General features: G+C 45.2%; 1 protein-coding gene across 1 annotated transcript in view; it reads right to left on the reverse strand.

The window, feature by feature from the left end:
* Positions 1 to 12,756, reverse strand: part of LAPTM4B (lysosomal protein transmembrane 4 beta) — a 76,375-nt gene that overhangs the window by 44,840 nt on the left and 18,779 nt on the right. The window contains exon 2 of the mRNA XM_032858637.1: positions 3,944 to 4,055. Coding sequence (XP_032714528.1) covers positions 3,944 to 4,055 — 112 coding nt within the window. The remainder of the gene's footprint in view (positions 1 to 3,943; positions 4,056 to 12,756) is intronic.

Here is a 12,756-nt window from a genome sequence, read left to right on the forward strand (position 1 = left end):
GGGGCTGCGGCACCTGGGTGGCTCAGTCAGTCAAGCATTAGTCTTTGGCTCAGGTCATGATCCCAGGGAGTCTCAGGAAGGAGTCTGCTTCTCCTTCTCCCTCTTCCCCTGCTCCTGCTCTCTCTCTCTCAAATATTGATCTTTTTTTTTTTTTTTAAAGATTTTATTTATTTGTTAGAAAGAGAGAGACAGAGCGCAAGCACAGGCAGACAGAGTGGCAGGCTAGAGGCAGAGGGAGAAGCAGGCTCCCTGCCGAGCAAGGAGCCTGATATGGGACTCGATCCCAGGATGCTGGGATCATGACCTGAGCCGAAGGCAGCCGCTTAACCAACTGAGCCACCCAGGCGTCCCAAATATTGATCTCTTTTAAAAAGGAGATCCAGGGGCGCCTACGTGGCTCAGTCACTGAGCGTCTGTCTTTGGCTCAGGTCATGCATGATCCCAGGGTCCTGGGATCGAGCCCCGAGTTGGGCTTCCTGCTCCATGGGAAGCCTGCTTCTCTCTCTCTCACTCCCCCTGCTGGTGTTCCCACTCTTGCTGTGTCTCTGTTATATAAATAAAATCTTTAAAAAAAAAAAAAAAAATAAATAAGAAAGAAAGAAAAAAAAAATAAAATGTCCTGTTTAAAAAAAAAAAAAAAAAGGCAACCTAACCATATGAAAAGGAATGTAAGCAAAGTTTAAAAAAAAAAAAAAAGAACTCACTCAAGTCACTGTCCACTCTTCTGTACCTTTTTATAACATGTAACTTAAATGACTGATAAGAGTCCTAACAATAATTACAAACTCTTCATTCATTTCTTTTAAATATATGACGTATGAGAGAAACCTCCAATGCACTGGAATTAATATCCAGGACATTAGAGAACAACTACTATTTTAAACTCTTAAGTACCAGCAAGTCATTTAAGTCAGCTAAATTAAGCCTATACTGTCAGAGACTCATTACCCAGCTTAATCTCTGGCAATTAGATCAAGGCATATAGTATTAGTATATGATTCAGAGAACACTATAGCTGTATCATTTAAAACTTCTTTTTCTAACCTCAATTACTTTAGAAATGGAATCCTGCTAACTGGAAAGAGCGAAACGGTCATTTGTTTTTAAACGTCAACCAAACATTATGTCTATAGCTTACATAGTCCTTTAGCTCAGGGGAAGGAAGGCAGAGATATTAATTTTAATATTAATGGAATTCATTATCCTTTTTGGAAGAATCCGTTAAGAGTAACAGGGTTATTCAAAATCATGAGAAGGAGCAATGTTATAGCAGAAGTCCCGTCTCAGTCTGACAAGGTCCCACACCCCAGGAGAATATGATATCCTGACTATTTAGTACGGATCACAAAGCTATGGTGGTAGAAGGTGACAGAAAGCGTCTCCTGGGGGTGCCTGGGTGGCTCAGCAGGCTGGGCATCCAACGCTTGGTTTTGGCTCAGGTCATAATCTCAGGGCCAGGAGACAGAGCCCCACATCGGGCTCCATGCTCAGCACAGAGTCTGCTTGTTCCTTTCCCTATGCGCTCTCCCCCTCCCCCAATTCATGCTCTCTCTTTTCCCTCTTTCTAAAATCTAAAAGAAATCTTCAATGAAACCAAAAAAAAAGAGAAGAAAAAAGAAAAGAGGAGAGGAGGAAAGAGAAGAAAAAAGAAGAGAAGGAAAAAAAAATAGAGAAAAGAAAAGCATCTCCTGGTTTTCTGCTTATTTCATTACCAGTTTGCTCTCAGGCTCCTGTTCTGACCTCTACTGATGGGACTCCTCCAGGGCTCAATCTGGTACCCCTTTTTCTTTTTCCCCTTCACTATGTCCTTAACATAAATACCATTTCTAGGCTGATGTCCTCAAATTTACATAAGCCCAGACGTCTGCGTTCTGGGTTACAGAGTCACATACCCAACCAACTTTTTAATCTCTCCGCAGCTCGTGTTTTAGCTCCAACATACCTAAGTAAGAATGGTTAGTAAAAGAGCAAAATATACTGGCATTTATTATGGGCCAGACCCCATTCTATGTGTTTTTTTTTTCATGTACTGATTTAATCACAACCCCACGAGGCAGATACTATGATCACCCCTATCTCTCAGTGGGGGAATGGAAGGCACACAAAGGTAACTGACTAGCCCCATGTTAACACATTTAATATATGGCACAGTCAAGATTCAAACTAAGGTCTTCTGCTTCAGAGCACAGATTCCTAACCACCTCGCTGAGTTACTCAAAGCGAAGCCAAGTTCCCTCCCTAGATAAGTACTCATCTCCCGAACCCAGACTCTCTCCCCACTAGAGATCAGTCTTTTATTCAAGCTGGAAAGCAGGGATCGTCTGATTCCTCCCTCCCTCCCTCACCCACACTAACAAGGTCTATCAATCCTACTTCCAAAACCCACCTTCTTCCCCATCCTCAGTGCAGCCTGGATCACAGGGAAACACCCCCGAACTAGTCTCCAGACCTCTATACTCACGCACCAGTCTCCTAAATGCATCCTCCTCTCTCAGCAATGAAAGGGCTCTGCATAAAACACACATCGATGCATAACCGCTGAAATTACTAAAAGCCACCCAACAGCGATGTTCTCACCCTGGGAACAGAACTCACAAGCCTCACAGTCTTCTGAATGTTGCCAGTCTATCCCAAAACTGTACCTTGAGTCACTGTCTCCCCACCTTACTCATTTTGCCCCAAATTTTTCTTAAAATGCATTTATAGTTCTCCAAAGCCAATGACAATTACATTTGCATGATCTTTTGTTTGGGATTATGCACAACACTGGCCATCGCAGGCAGTGTGGACACAGCAGGACTATAATTATAAAATGTTCAGGTGTCAATGACCTTAAAGCTGGGGGGGCCCAGCCTCCTTCTGGTCTATCACACATCCACATTCCTGTGTATGTTTCTACTTATTAGAAAAAGGCCCAAGTCCACCAAATAATGAGCAACAGAGCTTCTGGAACAGAGAATGATCATCTCCTAGAAGAAAGGTAAATACAGAAACATAAGAGAAGAACCAATGAGATAGATATGCATGATCTTTATGACCCTGCTTCCTGCCATTTACTCCACATCCTCTTAAAAAGGCCAAAAAGTGGGGGCACCTGGGTGGCTCCGTCATTAAGCACCTGCCTTCGGTTCAGGTCATGATCCCAGGGTCCTGGGACCCTCTCCCACTCCCCCTGCTTGTGTTCCCTTTCTCACTTTGTCTCTGACAAATAAAATCTTATTTAAAAAAAAAGGCTATGGGGAACCCTGGGTGGCTCAGTGGGTTGAAGCCTCTGCCTTCAGCTCAGGTCATGATCCCCTGAGTCCTGGGATCGAGCCCCAAATCGGGCTCTCTACGCAGCAGGGAGCCTGCTTCCTCCTCTCCTCTGCCTGCCTCTCTGCCTACTTGTGATCTCTATCAAATAAATAAATAAAATTTTTTAAAAAATTAAAATTTTTTAAAGGCTAAAAAGGCCCAGGGTAAAAAACAACAAAGCAGTAATTTAAAAAATTAACTTTCTTTAAACAAAGAAAGTTAATGTAAGGTGGGGGGAAAAAAAGGAAGTGGGGAGGGTTGTCAGGAAAGGGGGGTGGGGTTATGGACACTGGGGAGGGTATGTGCTATAGTGAGTGCTGTGAAGTGTGTAAACCTGGCGATTCACAGACCTGTACCCCTGGGGCTAATAATGTATTATATGTTTATTAAAATATTTTAAAAATTTTTAATTTAAAGAAAAAAAGGAAAAGAAGAGACATCTACTAGACTCCTGCACTTAGAACAGCAGCAGAGCACAAGCAGCATGTATCTGTTGATCTGATTTGTAACGACGGAAAGAAAGGGCGGTATCAGTTCAAATGGGCCCACGAATCAGTATTTGTAATTTAACAGGAAGACCTGGCGGCAGCATTCCCCGCCCTTGAAAAATACCCGAAGAGCCACGACAGCAGCTATCTGATGTACTTACTGGCATCATCCATGAACTCAAAGTCGCCTCCCAGCTCAGAACTTGAGAAGTGGTACTGGTCCGGGTCCACCAGGGCGCTCAGCAGAACCAGCAGCACCACAGCGTTGATGACCTGCAGGGAGAGAAATAAGCACCCCAGGAAATAGTCCCTATCGTAAGAACTTAAACTGACCACATGGAATTTAACATCAGCAGAGGGTCCCCTATCCAACCCTACGACCCCTACCCCCACCACCACCCCCAGGGTGCCTGAGGACATCCTGGCAGCCAGGAAGGGCAGCAGATTTCACCTCCTGCCGCCTCGGGGCGGAAACCCTAGAGCAGGTGAGCAACCCATCCGGACACACACAGCAGTCCTGACGCCCAACAAGGTGGGAAACACACACAGACTCCAGTTAGCCAAGTGCGCTCTGATAAGCAACCACAAGTCTTTTCCAGGTGATCCAACATTTCCACAGGGTCAGACAATGAGAGTTTTGAGACCACAAGAGTCAGAGAATGGTACAAAACCACGGCAGCAGAGCCAGGATCCAAACCCCCACTGCAGCACAGGTGAGCACCTTTCTACCCCAGGCCCAAGGCTCAGCCTTCCCGATACCGCAGAATACACACACGTCCCTCAGGTACTTCAAACTTAGATCGTCTGAACGGAAATCACCTTCCCTCACCATCTCCCAACTCTGCTCCTCTTTTTATGTTCTCTCTTAAAAAAAAAAATACCATCACCATTAATAATTAAAAGTGGAAAACACTCAGGCACTACGCTAAGCGCTGTACGTGGAGTCTCTCTCTTAAGCCGTCCAATGACCTAGTGACCTCGGCACTAAATTATCCCCATGTTATAGACGAGGAAACTGAGGCTTGGGGGCGAAGAACATTACTGAAGATCAGACCACTAACGATCTGCAGAAATGGGATCTGAATCCAGGGATTTTTAATTCCAAAACCCAATCTCTTAGCCTCCTGTTTATTCTTGGAACCTGGTCATCTTTGGGCTTACCATCTTCCTTATCCCCACATCCGACCAACTAGGAAATTCTGGCTCTTCTACTCCTGCATTTCTCTTTCCTTTGTTCTTCCTAACTGCCCTTGCTGCATGCTACGCACTTGTACCCGCTGTGGGCAGGTGTACCAGCTGTGGCGGGGCTGAGGGGCAGTTGTGGGGAGAGCATAGGTGAGGCCTGAGACGAGACTGGGGTGTCTTTTTCTGGAGTTTTACTCTTGTCAAAATGGGGAGGAGAAAATGAATAACCATGAAATTATGGAGGAAATTCATTTACTAACAACAGTAAATAAAGGAATATCCTACTATAAAATCTGTATTTGGTATACTTATTTACAGAAAAGGTTCAAGGGGAGTGTCAGGTTTGTTCTACAAAACATCTACCCCAGAATTTGTTTCTCTTTTTCCCCCTAAACGTTTCATTCATTCATTCATTCATTCGAGAGGGATAGCAGGGTGGGATGGAGGAAGGGGCTAGGGAAGAGCAGACTCTGTGCTGGGGAGTGAGCCCAACATTGGGCTTGACCCCAGGAGACTGAGATCATAACCTGAGCCACAATCAAGACTCAGATGCTCGACCAACTGGGCCACTCAGGTGCCCCAGAATTCATTTTTCAGTGGCAATACCAAGGTTGTTTTAGAATTATTGTAGGATTTGGAATAATTATTTTTCTTCCTCTTTTTTTCCAAACTGTCTCATATGGTCTGACTGCTTTTTGAAAAGAAATTAAAATAATGAGAATGAATAGCAATGTCACAGAGTATACATACATGCATTATATGTATGTAAAACTAATACATATATACATGTATCTCTATGTACATACATATATAAAGCTAATAAAAATAAATACAAGCATGTGGTTAAAAAAATTTTTTTTAAAGATTTTTATTTATTTATTTGAGAGAGAGACAGTGAGAGAGAGCATGAGCAAGGAGAAGATCAGAGGGAGAAGCAGACTCCCCATGGAGCTGGCAGCCTGATGTGGGACTCGATCCCAGGACTCCAGGATCATGACCTGAGCCGAAGGCAGTCGTCCAACCAACTGAACCACCAAGGCAGAAGGGTAGATAGTGACGAGTCAGTGTCCATCCTACTGCTATCCACCAATCTCCCTCTCCACTGGGGTTATTAGAACTACAAGTTTCTTGTTTCCCTTCAGAGATACAAGAAACTTCATAGCCCGTCTTAAAGGGAGTGTGGTTAGCAGAACTCTACTTGAAGAAAGCTTTTCAGAACACATCTAAAGCTTAAAGGCACGAGCACTCCCACAACTGGCATGTCGTATTTGGCAAAGTGAGCTTTTATACACACTGTCCAGTTTTCTTGGCATTTCATTCCTTCTATACTCTTGTCTCTGCAAAAGACAGTCCAAAGATTATGGACAGAAATAAAACCAGATGAAACAACCTAAGAATGTGTTTTTGAAAAAGGCACCATACAAAGACAGCAAATTCACAACTACCTTAACGGGTGGGTTTTAAGGTTTCAAAAGACAGACCTGGGATTCGTAGGCAAAGCCTTAGGGAGGGGTGGAGTGAGGAGGCAGGGCACATGCGTCCTGTTAAGGAAAGGCAGGACATGTTTAGGGATTCTGCAGTGCTAGTGATACAGCTTGGACTTTATTCTAAGTGTTAACAAGAAGCCAATGAAGAGTTAATTAAGAAAGGGATTCAAATGAGTGAATCAAGTAAAACATCTAGGAGGGTGACTGGCATATAACGGCTCAAGTCAGCTGGCTTGCCTCTTCCCAGCTCAACAGCAACCACAAAAAGGCTCATGGTTGGCTGGGAACTCAAGCTGTCCGCCAATCGAGGCCAGTGCAACGCTGCTGCTTTCCTGTCCTTTTAGCTCCGAAGCACCCATCGACTCTGTTTTGTCTTTTTCCTGATTTCATTTTTTTTTTTTTTTTTTTTTACAAATTTACAGTCATCAAAACAGCGTAGCCCTAGCATAAAATGGACACATGGACCAATGCAACAAACTGAGAGCCCAGAAAAAGCTCAGGCATACATGGTCAACTCGTGTTTGCCAACAGAGCTAAGACTCAGCGGAGCATCTGTCAGCCCTTCGTCAGCGTGTTACCATCCCCATGCGCCGCTGACTTACGACAGTACCGACTGCGACTGCAACAGATGGACACTGTGCTAAGCGCTTGGGAAGAATTCACCAGGACTCAGAATACGAGAGGTTAGTAAGTCATGTGCCCCAATACCACAAAACATACAGCAGTAAGCATGCCAAGAGTCCAGAGGAAGATGAATGGAATCTCAGAGAAAGGAATTACTGAAGCCTGAGGCTGAGACCAGGGAACCAGGGAGGTGCGGCAGACATGGGAGCACGTGGACAGCGGCTGGAGAGACAGCAAAGTCTTGGAACCACAGCAGTGTGGGAAAGAGCACCTTCAAGTCTGAGTAGGGACGCTTGCATAGGGGCCTGTCCTGAATGTGGCAAAGCAGCTCTATGTGGCTGGACACAGCACACAAAGTTAAGTGTAAGGGCATGAGAACAGAATTGCAGGCAGGGGGGTAGGGTGGGCGGGACACCTGGGTGGCTCCATTGGTTGAGCCAGGGACTCTTGGTTTCAGCTCAGGTCAGGATCTCGGGATCAGGGGATCAAGCCCTGTATCAGACTTCCTGCTCAAGGGAAGTCTGCTTGTCTCCCTCTCCCTCTGGCCCTTCCCCTACTCATGCTCCCTAGCTCTCTGTCTCTCTGAAATAAGCAAATAAATCTTTAAAAAAAAAAAAGAAGGAAGGAAGGAAGGAAGGAAGGAAGGAAGAAAGAGAGAAAGAAAGAGAGAAAGAAAAGAAAAATGGAAAGAAATGCAGACAGGCCAGAGAGTGGAGAGCCCTCAGGAGCAGAACAGGGGCCTGGGGCTTCATGCTCATAGTTAATTAACGAAGATGCCACGAAGCTTTCTGAGCTGGGATGAGCCTAGATCAGAGAGTCCTGTGGTTGGGAAGGCCGAGCCAGAAGAGGTGGGGAGGCGAAGCAGGAGGCGGGCCCAGAGCTGCAGAGGAATGCACCGGCAGTGGGCTGAGGGGTCACAAGGAGTTTCTCCACTTCCCTCTAATTCTCAAGACTGTGGTCACACAGGTAACTTTCAGAGGTTAAGTGACCTCACCTCAGGTCCTAGTGTGGAAGAGCCACAGTTGGAACGTTGAGGCCTTTCCCAGTGGAGGCAGAGCCACCGTGAATGACTAATGCGAAGATGATGGGACGCCAACAAAACTCGAGATCTCAAGGCTGGCCAATGGGATATACCTTATTACCAGATACAAGGGAGATCACAGATGAAGAGGAGGCTGATTTTAGACACACTGTGCTGGAAAAATACTTCCAGGATGTCCAAAGAATCGTGTTTTCCACTTGTTTTTTGCCCACCTCTGGTGCCCAGGCCTGCCCTCAGTTTTGCTCTGACCACCTGATGCCCAGCCTTGGCGACATTCCTGCTCTCCCCGGCTCAGTCTGCACACATCCCAACTCTCCTGAGAGTAGAGCTCTGGCCACTGGTTCAATGTTCTTCTCGCTCCACGGTAGGCCCTGGTTACTGTCCCCAGCTGTGCCCCAGCTGCTCTGCTCACTGTCATCATCTCCTCTGTACCACAAGTCATCAGGAGCCACAGACCACAGTCCTGAGGCCGACTGCCCTTCCAGCTGCCCTAGTTCTTCACAAAATAGTCCAGAGAGAGGGGATATTGATAAAACAAAGATGTGATGATAAGGGCAATACCAATCACAGAAGACTAGTCACCACTATGCTCTTTTCATCACAAAATGAAACTTTCATTAGAAAAATGTGTGCTGGGGCGCCTGGGTGGCTCAGTAGGTTAAAGCCTCTGCCTTCCCCTCAGGTCATGATCCCAGGGTCCTGGGACCGAGCCCCGCATCAGGCTCTCTGCTTCGCCCTCTCTCTCTGCCTGCCTCTCTGCCTACTTGTGTTCTCTATCAAATAAATAAAAATCTTTAAAAAAAGAAAGAAAGAAAAATGTGTGCTGACCCATTTACTGGGCCATAAACCTCTACTGTGGGATGGGAACGCGGCAGGCCACAGGTGATGAATACAGTGGAAACAGTAGGGTGACAGCGTGATCCCTGAGGACTGAGGTCTGTGCAAAGGAGCCAGGAAAGGACTAGCCACGGTGGCTAGCTACTACACAGAGCCACCCAAGAAGGTCAAAATATGTCAAAGCCCGAAGAACCCAGATAAGAAGTACTTCCTGAAAGAGAAAAAACGAAAATCATCCAATCATCAGTTCTGATTAAGAATGAAATGTCACCCCAAACGAGAACCAAGACGACGCCAGGACTTGCCAGGAGCAGATTATGTAACTACCACCGCTGATGTAAACGTCGGAGAGCAGGCATATTTATGATCTTGCTGCTGCCCCTCGGAACAATTTGTTACTTAAACTGTTAACCCCTGGAGGATTTTACTAGTTGCCAATCACATTTAGATATGGCCTTAAGAAATACATACACTGGCAACTGGTCTTTGGGGAGAAGGACGATACACTACCAGAAGCTGGGCAGCTGGGGATGCCCGGCTCGCTCAGGGCGGGAGGCCGCCCCTTCACAGAAGCCGGGCAGCCGGGAACGCCCAGCCCGCGCAGGGCTGAACGCCGCCTGCTTCAGGGAAGCCGAGCACCCGGAACGCCCGGTCAGCTCAGGGTGGAACGAAAACCGCCTGCTTCCCTTTTCCGTGATCGCTCCTTTCTCTTCCCAGAAGCGCCTGCTGTTAGTTAGGTGTGTCCTTTGAATATGCTTGGTTAACTATAAACTTTACCCTCCTCCTCGCCTGTCCGCAAGACGGGACTGACATTTGACCTGCATCGGTCCTTCTCTTGGCTATTGTTTCTATCCAATAAAAGTGAGACTGTGGAGTTGCTCGGGGCAGCAGTCCTTTTCGACTGTTGTCCCCTGCTCCCTTTCTCTTGCAGCTGTCTTGTTTGTGCCTAATTCTTCTCCCGCCGACTGGAAGCGGCATGATCTTGTTCAGCTAATGCTCACTTACACTTGGACTTCCTTAGTCTGTTTTGGTAGGTGGTGTACAAACTGTTCCCATTCTATTTACAAAATGTTCCCATGGCGTCCCATATTTTTTCCTTGTTCTTGACAATGATTACTTCCATATGTAAATAAATTCAACTTCTGTCCAATTACTTAAATGGTTAGGCCCTTGTATATTCTCCAGGCATCGAAAATGCTCTTTACCCTTAAAGCATTATCACATCTAAAGGAACAGTGAGGGGCGCCTGGGTGGCTCAGTGGGTTAAGCCGCTGCCTTCGGCTCAGGTCATGATCTCAGGGTCCTGGGATCGAGTCCCACATCGGGCTCTCTGCTCAGCAGGGAGCCTGCTTCCCTTCCTCTCACTGCCTGCCTCTCTGCCTACTTGTGATCTTTCTCTGTCAAATAAATAAATAAATAAAATCTAAAAAAAAAAAAAAAAAAAAAAGCCTCTGCCTTAGACTCAGGTCATGACCTCAGGGTCCTGGGATGGAGCCCCGTGTAGGGCTCTCTGCTCAGCAGGGAGCCTGCTTCCCCTTCTCCCTCTGCCTCTCATCTGTCAAATAAATAAAACCTTTAAAAAATAAAAAATAAAGGAACAGTGATATCTACAGCTTTCATTTAAACAACTGAAAATGTTAAATGTAATTATCAGCTCATTTTTTAAAAGCCTCAATAAGAGGGACGCCTGGGTGGCTAAGTTGCTTGGACGACTGCCTTCGGCTCAGGTCATGATCCTGGAGTTCCGGGATCGAGTCCCACATCGGGCTCCCAGCTCCAAGGGGAGTCTGCTTCTCCCTCTGACTTTCTCCTTGCTCATGCTCTCTCTCACTGTCTCTCTCTCAAATAAATAAATAAAATCTTTGAAGAAAAAAAAAAAAGCCTCAATAAGAGAACCTTAGTAACACTCAAACCCACTGAGATAATTAAACAACCAGAAATTCGCACAGAAAGTGCTGTCCAAAAATGACTGTATACTTATCTATAATGAAAACATGAAACAAAAGTAGGAGAATGGCTTAATAATACTGCTACCAAGTAATAAAATCCTAAGCATTAAAAATCGTATTTCTAAAAGTGTTAACAATAAAAAATGTTCATAGTATGTTAAATGAACACTAAAATATAAAAATGTTATATGATTTGGGGCACCTGGGTGGCTCAGTGGGTTAACCCTCTGCCTTCGGCTTGGGTCACGATCTCAGGGTCCTGGGATCAAGCCCCCGATATGAGGCAGATCTCTGCTCAACAGGGAGCCTGCTTCCCTTCCTCTCTCTGCCTACCTCCTCTCTGCCTACTTGTGATTTTTCTGTCAAATAAATAAGTAAAATCTTTTTTTTAAAGTTATTACTTCAATTCTATGATTTATATGTGATATGTTCATATATATAAATCACAGACTAAGAACACTAAACATACAATTTTATATATAAACCAGGTACTAGATTTGCAGAGAACTTGTACTTTTAATTACCATTGTACATTTTTTGGGTATTTTCCAGAGTGCCTAACATGAACATAAACTGCTTTTAGAGTTAGGAATAATTATTTAAAACTTCAAAAATATTTTTAATATAAAATGTTATAAAACATTATTATTGGGGCACCTGGGTGGCTCAGTTGGTTAAGCGAATGCCTTCAGCTCAGGTCATGATCCCGGAGTCCTGGGATCGAATCCCACATCGGGCTCCCAGCTCCATGGGGAGTCTGCTTCTCCCTCTGTCTCCTCTCATGCTCTCTCACTCTGTCTCTCTCTCAAATAAATTTTAAAAAATTAAAAAAAAAAACATTATTAAAAGAAGACCAACAAAGGGGCGCCTGGGTGGCTCAGTGGGTTAAAGCCTCTGCCTTCGGCTCAGGTCATGCATCCCAGGGTCCTGGGATCGAGCCCCACATCGGGCTCTCTGCTCAGCAGGGAGCCTGCTTCCCTTCCTCTCTCTCTGGCTGCCTACCTACCTGTGATCTCTGTCAAATAAATAAATAAAATCTTTAAAAAAAAAAAAAAAAAAAGAAGAAGACCAACAAGTAAATTTGGCCAGGCATTCAGGTCAAATCTTGGAAATAGGTATTTCAGGAGAGAAATGTCAGAGTAAAAATGAAGTAATAGTAATTAAGGGATCTGCCACTTCTGATAATGCAAAGTAAGTAATACAAGCCAATTTCTCTCTGGGGACAAACTAGGAAATCTGGATAAAATACCCACGTCTGTGAGAAGGCCTTCTGTGAGAAGGCATGAGAGCTCAAGAGGCAGTGAAGATTACTGGTCCAAGACCCAGCAGAGGCAGAAATACCCCAGGGGCATCTGTTGATTCTGGAAAAGACAGATGGAGCTAAGAGCCCGAGTAGCACCCCTGACAGCCTCACTGGGCCTTGACTTGATAGTTAAGGGCCTCCTAGGTGGGGGTGGGAGCAGATGCCCCAGGACTTTACCCTAAGACCCTGGAGGGGGTCTCACCACTGGAGGAAGGTGAACTAGGGAGATAAACCTTGATAGGGACACAGCCTACCTTTGCAACATCTGAATCTTGAAACTGGATTAAGCCACTCCCCAGGTGCTAGACCCTTACTAAAAAACTTAAAATCCTGGTGCAGAAAGATAATCATCCTATGTCTTGAATTATTTTTTAATTTTTCAAATGCAATGTCCAGAATACAGCAGACAGGAAAAGACAAGACTCTCAGAACAATAATCAGCAAAAAGAACAGACAAGAGAAATATAGGTACTCTTGACACTGAAGTTACTGAGCATGCCCTTTAAAGTGGATGTTTATGAAAATCGAGGAGATAAAGAAAAAATAC

The sequence above is a fragment of the Lontra canadensis genome, unplaced genomic scaffold (assembly GCF_010015895.1).
Source record: "Lontra canadensis isolate GAN:19392208 unplaced genomic scaffold, GSC_riverotter_1.0 scaffold15, whole genome shotgun sequence".
NCBI classification, from domain to species: Eukaryota; Metazoa; Chordata; class Mammalia; order Carnivora; family Mustelidae; genus Lontra; species Lontra canadensis.